This window comes from Dreissena polymorpha, chromosome 4 (assembly GCF_020536995.1).
Source record: "Dreissena polymorpha isolate Duluth1 chromosome 4, UMN_Dpol_1.0, whole genome shotgun sequence".
NCBI lineage: Eukaryota > Metazoa > Mollusca > Bivalvia > Myida > Dreissenidae > Dreissena > Dreissena polymorpha.
This window is the reverse complement of record NC_068358.1, coordinates 11232956-11256402: the sequence shown is the minus strand read 5'-3', so window position 1 is coordinate 11256402 and position 23447 is coordinate 11232956. Positions and strand designations below refer to the sequence as shown.

At 35.9% G+C, this 23447-nt stretch overlaps 1 protein-coding gene across 1 annotated transcript; it reads right to left on the bottom strand.

Annotated features, from left to right (window-relative positions):
• Window positions 1–7477: 7477 nt before the first annotated feature.
• Window positions 7478–20503, bottom strand: LOC127877178 (prestin-like). Its single transcript, XM_052422843.1, has 6 exons — window positions 20263–20503; window positions 18112–18222; window positions 15911–16116; window positions 11465–11629; window positions 10953–11108; window positions 7478–7576 (listed from the first exon to the last, which is right to left on the bottom strand). The coding sequence occupies exons 1-6, from the start codon at window positions 20501–20503 to the stop codon at window positions 7478–7480; spliced, it is 978 nt and encodes a 325-aa protein (XP_052278803.1).
• Between the last annotated feature and the right edge of the window lie 2944 nt (window positions 20504–23447).

Here is a 23447-nt window from a genome sequence, read left to right as displayed (position 1 = left end):
GAACGTATAATCACAAACTTGACATTAGATATGAATAAAACTAATCTCTTATTAATTGGTCATGCCCACGTGCCTGTTTGTTTGCGTATTACATAATATTTACTCTCTTAACTGTTATAATCGTGTCAATGGCCAACCAAACATGAAGTATGTCTTAAAATGAACCAAAATAACGTATGCATACTTGCGATAATTCAAATCATGGCGGTACAGTGTTTGCAATTAGAAATCAAAATAGGTGAAATATTTTTTCTGACCTGTGTTTTTCCTCCGGCTGATTCCTGCACCAACGAACCGGCGGCAGTAGCGGCACATGGGAAGCAAAAGAAAAACGAGCTGAACACATTACTGACACCGTTCGCCATTAGTTCATGTAAAAGATATAAAAGGCATAAGGATTGAGTTAATAGTCTTAAAGTTGTATTTATTGTTGTTCTGTTAAATTGGGTTTTACGGAATCCCAATATAAAATGTCCGTAGAGGCCTGTACACATAATGCCCTTTAAACGTTATTGATAATTATTAAATGTATGTATGCTATTGCCAGACTGTCAGAACTTATAGTGATAGTCGAAGGAAATTATTTCTTTAACTTATTCAAAACAAGACAAAATCTTCAAGACAAATATTTAATGTAAATAAAAACAGGTAATGCATATGACAAACAACGTTAACCTCTACGATAAGCGAAAAATTAGATCAATAATATGTATAGTAAATGTCACGATATAATGTAAATATAGACAGATAAGATATGTATAGAAATAAAATAAAGAAAGATAAGATGTTTATGCAGATCGTCTTAAAATCATCGGAAGCGTTTCATTAAAACAATATCTTCCTTTGCATAAATGAGACACTAATGTGGTGTTTGTTTTTGTATTAAGTGAATTCCAACTATTTTATAATGTATTCCAACTGTATCTTTTTTATTCGTTAAAAGGCGTAAGTGGCATGCTTAATTGACCGTTCCAAGGCGGTCAACACAGTTGTGTTCATTGGCAATATTTTAAGTACCATTTATTTGGCAGGCAGTAACTTGGATTAAATTAAAGGCATTTTACTACGATTTATCTGAAGCATCTGGCATTTCCCCAGTCAATATTTAAAAAATGATTTTTTTCTAATGTTTTTTTCTCTTAGAGATATTGTGTGATATTGTCTTGAAGTTATTGTTGTTTGAATGATTTATTTGCATCTCCTGTGACTGTTAATATGGAAATTGATTATAATATATTCGTGTTGCCATTGTTTATAATAATGTCGGTTATGAGGTTTCTGACAATATAGATACCTGATTTGAATCGACTGTATATTTGTTTCTCTTTGCCATAATGAATGCCACAGAGACAGACTGGGTGAAGGAGATGATAGCGATGACGATTATTTCAGTAAAATATATGTCTACACCGTGGAAAGTTGGGATGCTTGGGACTGGAAAACTTAAACATAGTTCAACTGAAGGTTATAGTCTAGAGTTTTGGAACGTGCGGTTTCCTAAGTAAATATCTTCTTGTGCTTGTTTGGAAGGTCAAACAATTATATTGGCTATTCGAAACATCAGTATTTCAATAGAATTGATTAAAGGCTACTGTAAAACAAGGGAAGATTTTTACTGACATAACGATTTGTATGCAACTTTAAACCTACAAGTATGTGTATTAGGCACTTACCCACTAGGAATGTTACCAACGACGTTGACATTGTAATTTTCGTGGAACTTTCCAAAACGGAAGAAACAGTACCTAACACAACATGGAAAAATAAAACTGCATTGTTTTTCATGAATTTGTCATCTGTTTAATACACGGGTACATTGTACTGTGCTAGCTCAGTGAAAATATAATAAAAATGAAGTCTTTCTTTATCTGCCATACATTTTTTTATGATTCCTTACAATTAAAACATAATCAATATGTTGTTTTTACAAACAATCTAGAACATTTTTTAACTGTTTTGAAGGGTTATAGTGTTCCAATTGTGTCAAAATCGAATGGAAATCCTTTCTAGCATGTACTATTCTTTCGTTTAAACACGGCGTCAATAACTCTGGTTGATCTGTTCTTATCTGGTATTTTATCGAAAAGGTCCAGGATAACAGTGTCAAAGATAAACTTTGCAATGTTGTTAAAAATAACTGTTAAGGTATATTTTGTATCCTTCCCATAATTGACATTTTGTCCGTAACAAGGGTAATGCCTTTGATGTTTATGCGAAATCCAACCATTGTTTGACTGTTTTCGCGATATATACGTGAATATGCTTTTAAAGCCCGGTCGAAATCGGATGAAAATTAAGTATTTTATTTTGCCTTATTCCATTTAGCAGCTGTTGTTCTTAAAGAAAAATGGGCAATAACGCTGATTTGATGGGCCGACTATTTGTTTCACTGTGTTTGTCGATCGAACAATGACAATGTGTACATTATTTTCGGATACAAAGATTAAACACGAATGTGCATGTATTTCAATCAATAATCGTTTAAGAACATTTTTATGTCTGAGAATTATTTAGAGTATGTGAATCTTTGGGCAGAAACGGAGGATGACCCAAAAGCAATCACTTGAGATTAATTCGTATATTTTTGAAGATTTGACCTTATTACCTAGGTTTTTAACTACAATTGACCTTGTAACAACGTTTGCCTAGATATATTGGAGACAAACATTCAGACTTTACTGTCATTATGTCAGAAATGACGCATCACTATTGTTAATAAGGGTGTTCTGAGATTTTACCACAGAACTTTTCAACCTACTTCACTTAGATTAAACATTTTTCTAGATTGTGTGAACAAGCTCACTCAGTTTCATCAAAATATGGTCATAATTGTGGTTTGTAATCTTTTAACAACGTTTTTTTTAGATTTGATATCAAGTAACGTATTTTTACCGATTTTACAAAGATTTTTACTTCGTCTAGATATTGCAAATATTAACATCCTGACCAAATTTCATAAATATTGAAATGCCCCAGCATTTCTGAATGACTTTGAAGATGTTTGTTTTAACAATTCTTACCTTTGTGATGTTGTTTTGTCATCTTAAACATGCACCCACCGCGAGAAGTCATGTCCAACGTGTTTTGTATAAACTGTGCTTATCAAATTTTATTATTATAAGCACAATTTCACACTTTATATATATTTTATTCTGGACTTGAATGTGTTCCGACTTTTCATTGCAAGTAACATTACGACTCGCGAAATTTCATTATACTAATCCTTAAAGCATGTATTCAAGTTTTAACTCACGTTTGTGAATGGTAATATCCATTGCATGTAATCAATTTCTACTAAGTCTCTTCATATGTTTGTTCCTTTTTGCATAAGATGCCATTATCCATTTAGAAATCGTAAAACTCCTTTAAGTGAAATCACATTTTTATCAGCCGTCAGCCATCTTACTTCCTGTGTTCGTAACAGTTGAATTGTCCCAAGTCAAGGATGTCGGCAACGAACAGAAAACGCCCACATCATTTCATGGTATTATATACCGCTCTTGTAAATGTCATAATTTAACTGCGCTTTATGTTTAATTCTTATTTCAAATCCAAGATGGCTGCCATTTGTCTGTTTTACTCAGTCAGTTGTTTAGTTGACGTTCGAATGTAGCTAAGTAATAATGACGTCATTGACCAGTTATTTCGTCACCGACCACTTTTTGCCCATGTATTCTTGGTCATTGGCCGATAGTTGGTACATGACCACCTTACGACCATTTTTCGACCGCTTTTCGCCCCAAATTTATGGTCGATCCCATCACAGTATATAAGCAGCCAATTTTTGCTCCGAGTCAGTCTCGCTCAGTCTTTTCATAGGAACCAACTCCACGTCATTTTTAAACAGAACTCTAAGTTTAAAGTCTTTCGAGTACGTGGTTTTAATGATATAACTTTTAAATGGTTTATTTTAATACTTAATACTTTACTAACAGTCTAACATAAAAAGTAACTATTTAAGCGTAAGCTGCATGTATTGTATTAATGCACTTATGTGAATTGATCTGTCTTTGATCAGCTGATTATATTGAAAAAAAAAATATATCGCTATATTGGGAATAATCTGTATCTGTTCAAGCGGATCAGTGTAACTAGTACACATAATTTGTTAGACAGTGGGTGCCTGTATAGATGTAATATTATATAGTTTTTTAACACAAAAGAAACGGAAGTTAACAAATAAAAAAAAGCAGTCTGAAACGATTATTGTCTTAAAGTCATTTTATTAACCATCCAGAATTTATCTGTAAAGTAACAATAAATAGATCTACGCAATCGACAGAACGCTACAATATTGAGCTAAATCTATGGCCTGTAGAGCTGTAACGAGTCGATTGCTGACGACCTACGATACAAGTCACCGACGCCGGACATACACTTACTACATAAGCTTGTCATGAGCACTTTGTACTTAGGTGAACTAACACTCTAACGTCTTCTATACTAACAAAACATTGAGTGAGATTTAAACAAATTAAACACTATGAAACTAATCAATTTATTGAACATATTTATCGTTGGAATTATAAGATACTTTCTTGATTATTGTGATAACAAACCTGTTCAAAGCGACGGAACTTGTAAATTCAGTGTGGACATAAGATTTGAACGTTTTATTGGTACCAGCAAATTGGTTCCATGACGTGACGTCGATTTGTTACGTAACGTTATAAACGTGACGTTGCATACTTAGTTATGAACTAGATCGATAACAAGGATTGTATATATATTGAAGATCGATATTAAATTATCATACCAAAAGCGGGTATTTTGGCGTTTATATTGTTCCCACCATCGGAGAAATAGTTAAATACGGAAATTCCCATTATCGGGGAAACTTCTTAGTAAATAGTAAAATACGGAAATTCCCATTATCGGGGAAACTTTTTAACATTTGCTAGCAGAGCGTGGTTTTCAAAATTGAGTCAGCGATGGATCGAGTTGAATATTTAAAGACAGAGATTATGTTGAAGAGGGAGAAAACAAGACTGAAAACTAACTTTACCAGAGCACGGAAAAAGATAGTGTCACATTTGGAGAGAAATGCATCTAGTGCGACAGTAAAAGACGCTTGCAAGCAATTTGATTTGGAGATGGACGGAGTTGTTAAAGGGCTTGATAGTTTATCCAATATGTACATAGAAGGAGATGAACTTGGAAAAAGTAAAATAGTAATTGCGGAAATGGAGATGATAGAACTTGAATATGGAAAAACAAAGGAGGATGCCTGTGCCTATCTAGACGATCTACGCAGTAAGACAAGTAAGCAAAGCGTTGTCGCAGGACACGGTGAGTAAACTTTATATTTCTAAAGACCGGCCGGCTTCACATAAAACTGTGCGACACAATGACAAATTTCCAAGAATGTGGCGTAATTGGGCCGGGTTCGATGCGCAAAACGAGTGTGGGCGTGAAACACCGCATGCCTCAAACAACAAAGATGAATTTGAAGCAGATAATGCTATCGATCCTACATTAGGACAATACCTTTGGAGGCAACTCAAACGTGTGGAAATTCCGGTGTTCAATGGTAATAAGGGAGTCTACCAATCATGGAAAGCAGCATTCCTTACTTGTATTGCCACAGCAGAGTACACACTTCTTCAGCATAGACAGTACTTATCTGGCGAAGCGTTAAGGTAAATCTTGGGCACTCGGCGTTTGCATACGATGCGGCAAAAGAGCGACCTGAAAGGAAATATAGCGGCAAGCGTCGACAGATAGCAATTTACCTAGAAGAACTTGAACACTTCGAAAACATCCGACTTGGCAACGCAAAAGACCTAGAACGATGTGCCGATCTATTAGACGTAACAGTTATTAGTTTGCTGGAAGCGGATCAACACCACGAACTTGGAAGTGGCTCATTATATACAAAATTACAAAGAAAATTACCAGAACCACTCTTGGCACGATATCATCGCTGGGTTTTAGAGGGTCGACACAATGAGTCAGTATTGTCGCTACGGACATGGGTTATTCAAGAGGCAGAATTCCAAACTATCGCGTCAGAGACCGTGCAAGGAATGTCAGGATATTTGATGTCAGAGCATACTTCGGAAAAGACGAAATATAAAAATCAAAGAACGTTCTTTGTTGGTTCCGGAGAAAGCGTGAAAATATTCAAATGCAGAGTATGTGACAAACATCATGGAGTATGGAACTGTGACAATTTCAAAGAAATGAACGTTCATCAACGGTGGGAAAAAGCAAAACAACTTCATCTTTGCTATCGTTGCCTTGGCTTTAACTATGTCGGAAAGTCATGCCGTCGAAGTAGACAATGCGGACAAAATAGATGTGAAGAGCTGCATCACAGACTGTTACACAGAGATGCAAAAAAGACCATGCAATCAAACGCTGATGACAGTCCAGTTTTATCTCCTACGAAAGGGAAAAGGGCAACATAGTTGTCATCAAAAAGTCATACCAGATGTGATTTAGTAGGGCTCCGAACAGTTCCGGTTATTTTCGCAAATGGAAATCGGTCCACAACTGTAAACGCATTGCTAGATGACGCAAGTACAAAAACGTACATCAATAGTGATGTAGCGGTAGAACTCAGCTGTAAAGGTAGATAGAAAAGGTCAAGGTCAATGTTCTGAATGATCAAGTCGAGACTTTTCAAACTAGACCAGTTGAATTCGAAATAAGAAGTGTCAACGGAAGCGTAAAGATAAACGTAGCAGCATATACAGCTAACAAACTTACAGGAGACATGAAAGTTGTTGATTGGAACCAGTACAATCTAAAATGGCCACATCTTCGTGACGTTACATTTCCAAAAGCTACGACAAGACCTATTGTTGATATCTTAATTGGAATTGATTGTGAAGATTTGCATTATGCGCTGGAAGAAAAAAGAGGTAGAGCAGGGGAGCCAATAGCGCGTCTTACTCAACTTGGATGAACATGCATCGGTAATCAATGTTCAACTTTAAAGCCGGTTCTACAAACAAATTATGCGCGAACATACTTTGTAAGAGACGTAACGGAAATCGAGAAACTAAACCTAACTCTTAAGAAATTCTGGGAAGTTGAACGGGAATAAACTGAAAGACCTGTCGTTATCATTGACGAGCAACACGCACTAAAGGCAGTAAAACAGTCGTGCATATTCGAAAATCAGATGTATCGCGTCGCCATTCCATGCAAAAGCAAAGTGACTGTTATGCCAAACAATTACAAAATGGCACTGAATAGATTAGAGAACACAGACAAAATACTTAAATGATGTCCTCAGGTAGCTAAAGCATACAGCGAATGCATCGAAAAATACGTAGAAAATGGGTACGTGTCAAAAGTTCCGGATTCTGAAGTGTCCGATTCAAAGTGGTTCCCACCACATTTTCCTTCTTTTAGGCCATATAAGGATACAACAAAAATCAGACTCGTGGTTAATGCTGCAGCAAAATTTGAAGACATATCACTAAATAATGAAGGCCCAAAGCTGCAGTGCGATCTGTTTGACGTGTTGCTAAGATTCAGAAAGCATCCCGTTGCAGTAGTTTGCGACATAACCGAGATGTATCTCAGAATAGGCATCGATCATGCGGACAAGCCATATCACAGATTCCTATGGAGGGGAATGAATGTCAGTATGTCTTGATGCAACACGCAAGGGAAAATATGAGCACATTTCCATTAGCTGCTGAACCATTCTCGAGTCAACATACATGGATGATTCAAAGGATTCCATGGACAACGAGCAACAAGGGGAAAAGCTATACAACAAGCTATCGAGTATGTTGACTCGAGCCGGTATGCATGCGAGAAAACTCGACCGAGGTTCTAAAAGAGATACCTATTGCTGACCGAAAATCATAGGTAGATTTGGATAACGAACAGTTACCGTCTGCAAAACGCTTGGTGTGTGGTGGCGAGCAGAACAAGACATGTTTACATTCAAAGAAAATACACCCGAAGAAGGAATGAAGTAACTTCTTAAAAAGAATCGCGACGTTGTTTGATCTAATTGGTCTGCTAGCACATTTAACCATTCTGGCAAAAATGTTGCCTCAAGATTTGTGAACAGCCGGATTGACGTGGGATGAAAATATGGACGAGGAGCTGACCAAATCAGCACGAGCGTGGTTTGCAGAACTGAGAGAATTGAGAAGCATATCCAATCCAAGGTGTCTGCGGGCAAATGACAAAATGCTTTAAGCCCTATCTTTGCACGCGTTCGTCGATGCATCAGAAAGCGCACATGGAGCAGTTGTATTTGCAAGGTGTTCATATGAGGACGGTTCTGTTTCTATAAGTCTTATATCTGCAAAAACAATAATTGCACAAAACATATTTACAAGCATACCTCGACTCGAACTAATGGGCGCTGCCATCGGAGTGCCGCTAGCAAAAAGAATTTCCAACGTTTTAGAGTTAAAGCTGAGCACAGTTACATTCTGGTCAGATAGTGTCAATGTTTTGTGATGGGTCAGAGGTCTTAGTCGACAATTAAAGCCCTTTGTTGAAAATAGAGTTGATGAAATTCAAAGCAATAGCAATCCAGAACAATTGAGATATGTTCCAAGCTGTGAAAACCCGGCAGATAACCTGAGTAGAGGAATGAATGCAAAAGAGTTGATCGAGTGCAGAAATTGGTGGAATGGTCCTGAGTTCCTACTGCGGTCGCCTGATGAGTGACCATCGAATAAAACAGTGGACAGACCAACATTAAATACAGAGACGAAAAAAAGACACAATTGAAAAAACGTTTTTAGTTGTAAATGGTACGAAAAATCATCATCTAGTTGATTTACATTGTTTCTCCACTTGGTTCAAACTCAAGAGAACTATAGCATGGATTAACAGATTTGTCAACAACTATCAAAAACCAAGAGAGGAAAAACATCGGGAGCACTTCGAGTAGATGAAATCAAGGTAGACAGACGAACATACCATTAAGCAGTAAATTATTAGGGTTGAAACCAATGTTTGACGATGATGGCGTTATAACATTTAACGGTCGACTTACGCATGCTGGGTTTTTGTCGTATGACGTGCGATATCCTATTATTCTGCCGAGAAAAGGCCAAATCATTAAATTGATAATAAAAGACGTACATGATGGTAATAACCACGAAGCAGGAACAAACCATACTCTTGCGACCCTATCGGCTCGTTATTGGATCATATCAGGACGAGAGGCGATTTGAGAAACAAAATGCATGAAATGTCGACGAAGAAAAGCAAAAGAATGCCAGCAAATTATGGCAACACTGCCAATAAACAGATTAAAGGCGTCAATTCGTGCATTCATAAAGACGTAAGTCGATATGGCGGGTCCGTTCATAACCATTCCGGGGAGAGGAAAACGTCGTCAAAAACGTTATTTGTGTTTGTCCACGAGGGCCGTTCATTTGGAAATAACGTATGGTCTGGACGCAGATTCGTTTTTGAACGCCTTCTACAGAATGACAAGTCGTAGAGGATTGCCTGAAGAAACGTTTTCTGACAACGGTACTAATTTTAAAGGGGCAGACAATTAACTAAAGGCACTTGAAGAACACTCGGACACAGACAAGACGAGCGGAAGCAGCGGCAAACAAGGGTGTTAAGTGGCATTTCAATCCTCCGTTAGCTCCACATTTTGGGGGAATCCACGAAACTATAACCAAATCTGCCAAAAGAGCCATCGACGCCATATTGAGAAACACAGATGTCAATGACGAAGAGTTGATGACAGCAATTGTTAGAGCCGAGGGCCATATAAACTCTCGACCATTGACCTACCAATCTTCGAATTCTTCAGACGACATTCCACTAACACCAAATCATTTTCTGCACGGTCAAATGGGAGGCGAATACGCACCATCTACAGTAGATGAAACACAGTTCAACATGCGGACGCGTTAGCGGCGTGTTCAATAGTTAGAACGGCATTTCTGGAACAGGTAGTTACGGGAATGATTGCCTTGCTTGAATGCTAAACGCAAGTGGTTTCATCCTGAAAGAGACTTCAAGTTTGGGGTCGTTCTTATCATTACTCCGGAAACGACGAGGGGAAACTGGCCACTAGGACGGATACTCGATGATTATTCAGGACAAGACGGTCGTGTGAGAGTCGTGAATATCCAGGTTGGAAACAGCACTATGACGAGACCGGTAACAAAGATATGCCCGTTAGAACTGGCCAATTAATGATCAGAATATCGAAAGGACATACAATTATTTCACGTATACAATTTATTATTTAAAATTTTGTTTTACAATATTTATCAAAATGTACTGTATTTTGATGGAGGGGAAAATGGACATAAGATGTGAACGTTTTATTGGTACCAGCAGATTAGTTACATGACGTGACGTCGATTTGTGACGTAACGTTTTAGACGTGACGTTGACACTTAGTTATGAACTAGATCGATAACAAGGATTGTATATATATATTGAAGATCGATATTTAATTTTCATACCAATAGCGGGTGTTTTTGCGTTTATATTGTTCCCACCATCGGAGAAATAGTAAAATACGGAAATTTCCATTATCGGGGAAACTTCTCAGTTAATAGTAATATACGGAAATTGCCATTATCGGGTCAACTTCTTAACACTGTATTTTATGAGAATTTTAATTACCTGAAATATCTACTGATTAGTTTAATCACCGGATACGCATAATATGTTTGTTTTCAGAATGAGTTTTTGATGTGAATAACTGACCACTTGCCCACAATAGTGTTTCATTCCTTATAAATACATTCATGTTAAATATCCTTTTTAAACATAACTACACAAATTACGGAACGAATGTTTAACATTGGTTGGAAAACCTTACGATTTTAACGCCAATAATTGAAGACCTTATAAAGTCTAGGAATTTTTCTAACCATCTTAAAACATCAATTATTTCGAATTTGCAGAGTTGGTGTATATGTGGTTTATCGAGACAATTTTTTTTTAAATATTCTTACACAGACTCTGTGGTAACAAACTGCCAACCAACCTACCACTATTATTTCGATGGGAACGGGGGCCTTGAGTTTGCCCTTGAACCTCTGGTTGACCTGGGCTTTGACCAGATAAAGTACCACGATGCAGATAGAGGAGATGATGACAGTAGCGAAATTCGTCATGTAGATGTTCAGGAATATGTATTGCCACGTCTAAAAATGGCAACACCATAACAAAATGTACGCGAATAGTTAACCTTAATAATAGAATGATTGAAAGGCGATATTGGTATTGGAAAGTATTTATACCAATTAAAAGCTCGATAGTGGAGAAAACAATATTGTTCGTTCATTTTGGTGTATTGTTATACGTATAGTTTTTAAACGTAATATTCAGGTTGCTTAAGTAAGTCAAACTTGCTTCAAAAAATGCGTTTGCAAGGACTGATGGCTCATCTCTCTTGTTATCACTAATATAAAAATGTAAACACAGTTTAGCAAAGCTAGGGTGAATCGAAAACATGCTAGCGACACTATTTTTCTATTTATTGCACTGTACACAATCTTACATATATGATTTGGAAGTTTCCGTCGGTCCTCGGCAACTTCAGTCCAAGAAGGTGCTTTATCTGGCTGGTCCCCACATGGATAGCACCTCCAGATATGAAGCCGGAAATCAGAGGGTCGGACATGTACGTTGTCACAAAACCGAGGCGGCACACACCCATAATGATCTGTAATCTTTGACCAAAAAATGTTACTGTGTTATTAAATGCACATTATCATTTATTCCAACATAAATGCAACAGAACTGCAGCACATCACATTATGCTTTATAGTAAATTAAAATATTATTGGGTATTTAAGCCATGTTTAAGAGCAATCAACAATATTGTATGTGAATACTAGAAAACATGCCCATATCTGGGCGACGTTGGCTGTTAGATGTTAGTATCTAACCGATGTGTTTGCTCCGATGTATTATTTTGATTATCATTCCTATCATTCCCTTTCAATTACGCCCTGAAACATCAGAGATTAATAAAAATGACCAGATGTCGATCGTACCCATGTATATTGGTCCGACATCGGCCCTATGTCTTGCAATATACGTATTCTAGTTGCAACATGATCGATGTTGGGTCGACATAGGTTGATCAATACTGTTATGTGAATGTATTTAAAGTAGTTTTGAGTGGATACTTATAAAAATAAAAAGTATTTAACGTAATTTATTTATATCGTTATTTTGCTGTGTGTGTTATGTACCACAAAGCGTTATCATAACCATACATAAGTTGGGTTTTCTTCAAGGCACATAATTTACATTTCTTCCGTTTCCATTAGTCATAAGATTATTTAAATGTGCCTATGTGGATCTTCACCTGATCGATGTCATTGTCTAAGGTAGGCAGTAACATTTTTGTGCGGCTATTGCTATAATATAATTAGTTAACTTATCTTTCCAATGTGCTTATGTGTCATACATTTACGCGACCATCTTATTCGTTACATTGTGTGTTCTATGTGATCTCTTATGAAATTATCATTGATTGTAGAATTTTAAGTAACTGATCAATATATTGGGTTTATATCATATGTTGACCTTGAGCTGCATATGACCCTGCTCCCCCCCCCCCCGGGGGAATTTTCAAGGTTATGTTTTTCGTAATCCTCTATGTAATTGGCATTTCCTGACAAAATTTTGCAAAATAATGTTGGGGCTCTACAGAGTTATGAGACTTTGAAGCGAAATTATCAAATTAAAATAATATTAGCAAAAAATAAACAATAACATAATGAAAGCTTTGTCTTAAATATATATAATTAATGTTGCGAGTAAATTATATACAGTCAGACGAGTAATTATACTAGAATAAGTGAAATCTTCGATACATTTACTATTTTATTCTTTATTACGGCTTTCAATTTAGAAAATTTTCAATATAAGAAATGTTTTTGGTTATATGGTCTTTTTTAATGAAGTGTAATAATATTCAAATATTACTAGTGCCTGTAAATTGGTTGAAATTCTCTAAATTGTCATTGTTCAAACACTTATTATGGAGAAGCCAATTAATCTAAAACAATCAAATAACGTGAAATCTAGCCAAAAGATATATGAGGTAAAACATGTATTGTTAATTTCGACAGTACAGTAAATGAAGAGGTACATTCACTGACAGATTATGGATTCCAAAAACTTAAAAAAGGAGCAAAAACAATGACAACACACATATCCTCATAACATAACTTAGAACATTTGACTAGTTATCTTCCCAAACAATTGGATTTTTAAAAACATGGATTACATAGACGATGTTACCAGTTATTCACCAATCTAAGTCTTGTCTAAAGCGGGTACATTCATTACATGACAATCAGCCCTCTACATCAAAATTCAGGCGTATATCCTTAGATGCTACCAATAGCTCTGTTCTGTTTCCAGTGGATAGTTGCATTTTTGTGACAAAAGTATTATCCAAGTTAAGGGCTGTTACAAAATGTGCTGAATAATGAATTAAACAAGCAGCGATTCAAGCGTCTGATAAGCGAATGCTTTGTAAAATTTAGGATCAAGAACGTAATAGCCCGTGAGGCAATGTACCATTATGCCTGCAGAAGAAATTATACAAGATCTTGGACTCGCCATTAAAGTCAAGAAGATTTAGAATCAAGCATGAACCAATCTGTGCACACTGAAGCTTTGAAGTAAATATGTAGTTATGTTGAAGAGCATATTGTTCTAGGACATAATGTGGAATGGCTCAACGTGATAAAGGAAAGATACTTTAACGACTTTCTCGAACACCTGTATACAATTAAAAAAATAAACTCATAAATTCAAAGATAAACTGTCAACACATTTTCTAAACCCATTTGATGTGGGGAATGGAATGGATGAGATGTATAGTTTATTATCGGGTGTTTCAGATAAACCTGGAGCAGCTGCCAACCATTTTGAGGCATTAGATATTTGTCATGCTGCTATGGAAGCCTTTATCACTGATCGTCTCATTGAAAAGATTGTATTGTTCCATGATCATATCAAGCAAACCAAACTTAAGACATTTGCAACATCACAAGTGAGTAAGACAATAATGAGTTCACGTAACAAACTGGCACAAACTAACGCTGAACGCAACATATTTGCAAATTGATCCTTCTTTCAATTATGAATGATACTGATCTTGAAAGGTCACTTTCTTATCCCTGTCTCCAGTACCTTGGTCTTTTGCAACAGCTAATGGAATGCCAGTGATAACGGATAAGCAAAGCTTTTACATTATATAAAGACTGATATTGAACCAACACCATTAGTTCCTAAGGACAATGCTGTCAGTATCATTTGGGCAACGAAGTACTTCACAGCCTTGTGTCAGTGTCTGATACCTATTGGAACAATGGAGCACTGACAAATATGCAGAACAACTTAAGGATCGCCAAATTTATTTTGTTCTTCATGAACGATGCTTTCTGCTTACAAAGCATGACGGACTGATAACTGAGGCAGTTCCAGACGAATCTCTGGTTTCGTCTCAAGAGGAAACAGAGCTTTTGCCAAGATGGGTGAAAGACAGGAGTGTAGTGAGGACCTGTTAGTGGAAATTGAGTATTTTGTATGTTATATGTATGGAAAGCCAAATAACTCAGATGAAAATAATATCAGGTTTGATACATTATGTAAGAGACGTGTGATCACAGGTAATACACTTAACTCATGCAACACTGTTGATTTAAGTTTGCTACCTCCCTGTAAAGAAACACTTAACATGCACACCAGACGTGCTAATTACCAAACATATATTTGTTTACACTCCCATGAAAGGTATCCCTGCATGTCTGATGTTCAAAATAGTGGCTAGAAACTTGGTGCAGATTGGTTCGATTATATTTGTACTGATAGTGACATTTTCACCAGTGGACATACTCTGTACAAAGTTGCAAGAGGATAAAACCAATTAGGATGAGGATCAAACATGATGATAGTATTAAAAAATGACAACTTGCTTGATGCAGTGGTCGATTATCAGTGATATTACTCCTGTGCCCTAACAATCAAAATGAAAAAAGGCAAATCATTAGTTAGACTTTGATTTCATATTAATTACAATAAATATAATGAATATAATAATTATTGTCATTTTATAACAATAATTAGCATCATTATAATAAAAGTATTCATATTTAAGATGATACAATCATCAGGTTTTAACTATCTACCAAGTTAAGTATTTATTCTTCTATAATATGCCTGAGAGACGTATTCCTATAGATGCTATTTATATTATTAGCATCATTATTTTTGTTATTATTGTTATTAAAATCATCATGATACATAATTGTAACATCGATTATTGTTATTATTTACCAAGTTTGTTGTCAATTTGTATGATAGAATAATGTGATGATGATCTGAAATAATATGTTTGACACACAATAAGTATGTTTAAGGAATATGTATATGAATCATACACAACTATGTGTAAAATGTATCACGGATTTGTTAATCGAAAATACCATTTATATACACATTAGATAGAGGTAGGCTTTGATTTATTAAAGTTGTTTTCTTTAAAAGTCTGCATTGTGCATGTAAGGTAATCTAAAGAATTGATTCAAAAACGTTTCCAACTCGAATATTTTAAAGTTAAATTTTTCGGTTACGCCCAGCTAGCCATTTGCAAACAATGTTTCATGCGACTCAGTGGATATAGAGGATCGAAAACATAGGGTCCACACAATTACCCTGGTGGGGTCAAAAGTGTTCTTTGGTCGCAGCTTATGTTATGTATTATGATGGTAATTGCAAGTTGACGTGAGTGACAACAAAGTCAACCACAACCCAACACACCAGCAGTATCAGGAAGCAAATGGACCAGTGACAGAATACATGTAAATTCCGATATATCGGGCCTATGTGAACATCTAAATCGGGTCGATATTTAATGTTTGCTGGATAATAAATCATATGGCCCTGCAGAAAAAACACACACAATAAAACACATGCTTACTTGCACAACGCCGACGAGGAAAGCGAGCGACATCGCGATGCCAATTTTAAACTCGTCAGTGACTTTCGTCGACGACACAGCGGTGTCTACATCTGCCTCGTTGGCAACCAGAGTGGCGTTAGCAGCACCACCGTAAACTAACGCCGTCGGATTGTATAACCGCGCCATAACTGAGCCAACCAAGAGTCCCACCACAGCCTGCGTACCTGAGTTAAGAAATGTAGAATAGGTATTTTCTCACAATATTTCTGAATTTCGTAATTTTTCCTCTACCATGTTCCAACCTCCGCGCAGAGATATGCCTCGTCCCAAGTGAAGCATGTATCAAATTCTTGCCCCTGTTATGCACCATGTGATATTTGTCGATACAAATGTTCTTATTTTTTAATAAATTTAATTAAAAAATACTGCAAAAAACGTATCGTTGGTGTTTTTGTTTCATATGCATCGGTTCGGAAAATAAATATATAGCACATAATAGCACAAAAAACAAATATGGATCAGATTTATTAATGAGAAAATAATTAATTCATGTATCATAACTCTTGCTATTGTATATTATTATAAATCGATATTTTCTATTTTATTTGACTTTTATTCATATGCAAAATGGTCCTTTATAAACTACCACTGATTTCCATTAAATTTGAAAAAAAGTAAGTATCTAAATGGATCACAGCGTATACCTCTCTATCGGTACGCACCGCAATCGCAAGTAAAATCCGTTTTTAAATATTTTGTTACTTGATAAATACGTGTTATTTTCTATATTATTGTACAAGTTATTTAAGAAATAATTCGTGTACGTTATAGTTTGCTGTCGAATAACCCACGGCCGGATGTTTAGATGCGTAGGGATCAAATCACGAGTGCGAAGCACGAGTGATAATGAAACCACGCATCTAAACTTCCGGTCGTGGGTTATTCGACAACAAACTTAAACGTGCACGAATTATTTCGATTCAAACACGGTTTTTACTAAAGATTTATACAATGTATCTTATTTTTCTTGTGTACTATTTTATGTGAAGTTCCGCCCATAAAAATAACTTTCGGCTGTTCTGTCGATCAGATCTCCGACCTCGACAACAGCCAAACTGGATTATTACGCTGGTGGAAAATGTATCGGCATGTTTTGTTTAGTTACAGCGCGTAATATTGTGAGAAAATACCTATTCTACATTTCTTAACTCAGGTTCGCAGGCTGTGGTGGGACTCTTGGTTGGCTCAGTTATGGCGCGGTTGTACAACCCGACGGCGTTAGTTTACGGTGGTGCTGCTAACGCCACTCTGGTTGCCAACGAGGCAGAGTATAAGCTCCGTCTATAATTATTAAAGAATAACTAATAGACGATTTCTTTCTTTGTTTATGTGAAATATGGCACGTGCCGTGTTAAAATAGAATTTAAAAGTCAAAAACATGGCATAACTAGAAATGGCGTGACAGAGGCCGATGCGTATCACCACGCCGCATGTTTGTGCCAGAGGGCGCCCCATGGTTGGTAATGGGGCCATGCATAGTTGAGATTGACCGTATTGTCATAAGAGATGTTCAGTATCAATTTAAAGTAAATCGGTGTAGAAATGAAGAAATTAATGTAAAATAACATAACAAATGAGTGAAAATCTCTGACCCGGCCTCAGCCCAACCCTCATAACTTTTGACCCAGGCGTCAGATCAAAATTCCAAATAGTGCAGGATCGCACATATGCTCATAGCTACCATGTGTGTAAGTTTCAAGGCTCTAGTGCTAATAGTGTAGGAGGAGATAGTCGCCAGGACGGACGGATGGACGGACGGACAGAAGGCGGAGATGACCACAGTATCCCCATGCTTTTCAAAAAGCGTGGGGATAAAAATGTACAGACTTTAAACTAATCAATATAACAATTGTTTTTAAGTCGACCGTGATCAAGTGGTGTGTATTGGCGACTGTGATCTGATAGAGCTATGCTAGGAACCATTCATATCTCTGAATGGAGGTTTCAAAAATCTTTCAAGATTAGGAAATAATTTACTTGTGAATGCAGTGTGTACCAGAAGAGCCCTAGGGGTGAGTTGGCGCTAAAAGAAAAGTTGCTGCTCAAAGTCACAAAACAAGTATTCATTACGGTATAATACTTAGATCAGCATAGCATTAAACACGTGTGCTTGTTGGCAATAGAAACATTCAAATGGTTGCAAAATTGTGAGGTCTTACCAATTGCGCTGTGTCTGGACGTTCCGAAGAAGAAGTAGATGAGTACGGGGAAGAAAGAGACGTACAGGCCAACAACGGGCGGCAACTCAGCCAACATTGCGAACGCCATACCTGGGAATAAGATATATATATATATACAGTAACAGAAACAAGCAAATTATGTAAAACGACAAAAGCGGCTAAAATAAATATTGATGCGTCATAATAATGCATGATGGCCAAATGACGTTACTCTCGAACGCCATATTGTTCTTTCAGCGTTAAAAAGACACCTGAGACCACATAATCTCCGTAGACCCTTAAAAAACTTGCCTTACCCAATACGTTCGATATAACTTAGACATTAATATTTTTAAAAGAATTACACGACCGTACACATCCCCATGTGTTCACCATACGAAACCTTTATACATGAAATTCGCGGAAACGAGCGTGTACATAGTATGTGTAATATTTAGTTTATAAAAAAATACACAATTCTTATCAGTTATAATGAAAAGGTGTATTCTAGCAACGCAAACGCAACTACAGTCATATGAAAGATATTATGTCGTATAACTAGACGTTAACCAATTAAGTTTATTTGATTATATGACAAGGCGTCAAACACAATAGGTTGTGCATCATTCACTGGTGAAGTACATAAAACAAAACTGCAAATTTAAGTTTTCATACCATAAAATTAGATAATTTGCGAAATTGTGTTAGGCATTTTCTTGTCCTGTTAGATTATCATAATAAATTTCGGCAAAAATGGTCCCAATCTGCTACTTAGGAAACATCGCTGACACACATTATTTAATATAATTTATTCACGATCACGAATGGAGGCGTACTTTGTAAAGAGGTAATGTTTTAGATAATTCCGGTATAAAGTGAAAAGCACTAGTAGTTTTAGCGCGCTTATCTTTACGTAAACGAAAACGAATTGCGTTTCGTTCAAGTATGTTTAAACAGTTTGAATTATTTCCATAAATGAATATGTTTCATACCAACTTATATATATATATATATATATATATATATATATATATATATATATATATATATATATATATATATATATATATATATATATATATATAAATTATTTATTTATTTTTAATATTGTGTTTGAAATCTTATGTAGAGCATGTGAACAACTCTGTTTATTTCCTTTTTGTAATGTGTACGTTCATTTGGGAATGTCGGGGAAACTACCGCAAGTGGTAGTTCATTGTATCTTTTTTTACACAGTGGAGATCACAGAAATAATTCTGTAACGTAATACTTTTACCTATGATTTAGCAAGAGAAGAGAATGGAACAGCAGAATTTCTGTTACATGTAACATAGAATATTAAATATAACTTTTTGCACCATTTTGCATATTTCGAATTAAGAAAGGTCTGCAAAAGAGGTTGTAATAACGTAGTGGCCTTGAATAGAATAATTACATTTTTAATTAATCACATGATGATATATCAAGAAAACATAGTTATTTCTTTTGCCGTATGCAGAATAAATCGAAGAAGCAAGGGAAAGTCACCCTCAGTAGAAAACAAAAGTGCAAAACAAGCATGTCATGCAATAGAAGAAACCTTTGTTTTTATGCACCTGAAATCGCAAAAGCAGTGTATCTCATTATAATGCAGCAGTAGCAGTTAAGGCACCATTTAACCCATTTATACCTAGTGGACTCTCCCGTCCTTCTAAATCGGATCAATTTATTTCCAAAATTAGGGATGTCCAGTATATTTATTTCTATATTTAGAATATTTATTACAGAAATTCCTTTAAGCAAACAGCGCAGACCCTGATGAGACGCCGCATCATGCGGCGTCTCATCTGGGTCTACGCTGTTTGCCAAGGCCTTTTTCTAGACGCTATGCATAAATGGGTTAAATTAAATGCAACTTAAAACGCACACGCAAGACAACGTCTTTAAGTAATATAGTCATTAATACAAAAGCAATTTAAGTTTTTTAAATGATGCTTCTACGAAAAGCGTGTATGTTTTGGGCAATGTTTTATACTAGAACATCTTGACAAAATGAGGAAAGAAATAGTTCTCGAAGAATATCAGCAACGACGCGAAACCAAACTTTAGTTCTATGTATGACAAACTATAAATACCAAAAGTAAATCCATGTAATCTTCACACAGTTCTTACCTGAAGGAAACTGTATAATTCCGACCGTGATTCCACAGACTATGTCAGCCAGAAGGTCCGTCTTCCAATGGTACTTGCGCATTATCCGGTAGAACGAGAATGTGGTCTGCATCATGTTGGAAACGCGCCGCTTGTTCCAAGTGCATAGTCGCTGTAGCACCGACTTGTCCGTGGGCTTGTTCTTTCGGTAGACCGCGCGAAACTCGACAGTATACCGGGCCTCGGAAAGCCTCGATGGCATTTCTACCTAAGCAAAGACGACACGCATCACCAAAGCGCACGCGCTCAACCATTGCCAATTTTTGGTAAATAAATTAAATGTTCTCGGTTTGATAAATACGGTATAGTGTTGGTTTTATAAGTGTTATTTAGAAGAGGGATTATGGTAATAGTTTAGCGCGAAAAATGCACGTGTTTTGTGTGATATTTAGTGCGAAAGCGAACGGGTTTTTCGTTTCAGGGTATATATGATTTGCAGATCTATTTAGTCGCCATTCGAGGTGTGTATTTGACAGGCACAAGTAAGGAACAAGGAGAACGAAAGGGTGATAACCCCGCCTGTCCGCCCTTAATGAACATGTGTATTTTTCAAAAATAATTGGCTACATTACTTTAACGTTTGTACTGTTGCAATAATAAAGTCGATATAAAGTTTAGTTTCAGTCCGGCTTTTTAGTCTATGTGAGATTTGCTATTCTTTTCGTCACAGTTCAATAAACATGCATGTTTACTAATGCACGAGATTTTCGTGAGTTTTGGTGGGTATAGCGTCATTCGCGGTCCGCTTACAGGAGACAACGCACGTTGTGGTTCAATATATTTGTAACAGTAATTATTATACTCATTATTAGTTTTAGAATATTAGTATTATTTCAGGTTTAAATGTACATTTTTATATAGAATTATGCTGTTGGATTGGTGTGTTTATAAGATTGTATTTTTTTCTAGTCGACTAGAATGGGTGAGGCCCAACACTCGGCAACATGACATTTGACAAACGGGCACAGGTTTCCAGAGCCTTTTCACTAGACATTCGAAAAGGGTTTTTATCTCTGGTTTTTCCTGGGCGAGTCATGTTGCATATTATACACTTCCTAGTTAAAGAAATAATATGTGTTTTGGAGTTTCTGTCGAGTTTATGCTTTGTTTGTGTGACAATAATTTGTTTTACATAGTTAAGAATGGTTTTTTTGCCCAAGGTTTTTGAATTGGCAAGGCCTTTGATCTGTAAATGCACTTGTCTACTTACATAAATCCTGTTGGTAAAACGAATACAATTAAAGCGGACCGCTTTCTACATTTGGTGTTTGTTGTAATGTTTGTTGTCACTTGTTTGCTTGTAAGCAAAGAATTTATTTATTTAAGGACGACCGAAGTGAGGGAAAAAATAAGGGATCTTAACACGAACGGATTCCTTTACCGTCAAAGTCGATGGATGTATTTTCATTTAATTCTGAAGCTGCTAAGATTTCTTGATTATTTTCTTTTATCTTTTACTTCTTATTGTGTTTTTAATGTGAATTTTAATTCTAAGTAATATGTATCATATTTTAGACTCTCACTTTCTGGAGATATTTCTCTGTGCATATTTATTAAAATCTTAGTGTGTTTAAATTTTAGTGTTATCATTTTTTTGTTTTGTTATGCTATGAACTTTTAATTTAACAAGTTATTCTTACCCTTTTTTTCATATTTTAACACCATTACTTTATCTTTTCGTTTTTGGTGTGACTGGTTAGATGTGGATGTCGGTTTAATGCAGCTGTTGCAAATATTTCTTCATATACATATATATAATACTCGATTACAAATGATTTTTCTACACTCTTTTTAAGTATTAGTTTATGGATGTTATGGTTTGAGTGATAAGTTTGTTTCTTGTTGATGTCTTGGGTGCGTACGGGATGCTTTTATGTTTGATTGTTATGTTAATTTGCGTAATGAGATTGATAATGTGCTATTTACATGTTTTGCTAAAGAATGCTTATTTTTACAATATAATAATAGCTGCTTATTTGTAGATTTCTCTAAAATTAGAGGTTTCGGGAGGTGATGAAGACATCTACACACCGGTCTTGAGCCATGGGTCCTCATACGTCCCCCTGCCATTAAAAGAAAAAAGAAAGAACATAAAAATGCGCAGTATGGGTTGCGTATCCTGCTCGCGGTTTACATGAATCGTTCATTGGTACCGATTATTGTATGGAGTGTACGTGAAGTCATGTTATCTTCTCTTGATTAGGATGATGAATTAATGATAATGATGTTGATAGGATGATGATGATATGGTTGATAACGATGATGAGAATTTAATAGTATTTTGAGGATATAGAATAATAAATTACTCATAACTATGAGTAAAGACAAGCACTGGTTTTGGAACGGCCCAGATGCTGTGTAAAATGAAAATCATCAATTTTAGAAACGCCGCATTAAATTCATGTGTTTCATCAACAGTCTATAAGAAAGTTTGCAAATCGGGAAGATACTGGTTGCTATTACTTGAATTGATTTCAGCATTTCGTTTTTTACACAAATTACCAACCTGTACAAGAGCATTTAAATTGTATCAATCGACTTATCCATATAGAGGCAACCGTTTTATTCCGGAATGTGATGGTAGAAATGAAAAATAAAGTATAATTAATAAAAACGGTTTATTTTGCAACAATATTGTTGGTATTAACTAGTATTGAGATGAATGTTTACTGTATAAATGTTGTGACGATAGGGTTGAAACAATAGTATTTAATGTACCTGCAGTCCGGTGAATGTTCACAATATACTTGAATCAATCTTAAGGGTTGTGTTAATGAGCACATGTCTATGTTGTATTGCATGTAAACAGCGCCTAGGTATAACAAACATTTTATATTAGTTAAAAAAAACATTTTGGAACATCCTTAAACAAATTATTCGTTTGGTATAATCCAAACCATTGCATAGCAATGGCGTCGGTAAGTAGATGATTTAATGTTTAGTTTTTTAATGAAAGTGTATTTTACATGTTGGATTTTAACTGATTATAAATCCATTTTAAATGCCTATAAATGACTCCAAATTATTCGTTAATTGCTCACGCGACCAACAGCTAGCGCATGATATGTTTGTCAAAAATTCACGAACTTATGCTGCGTGTTAAGTGTAAAGTCTTCGTTTTGATCCTTATATGTACCATTCACATC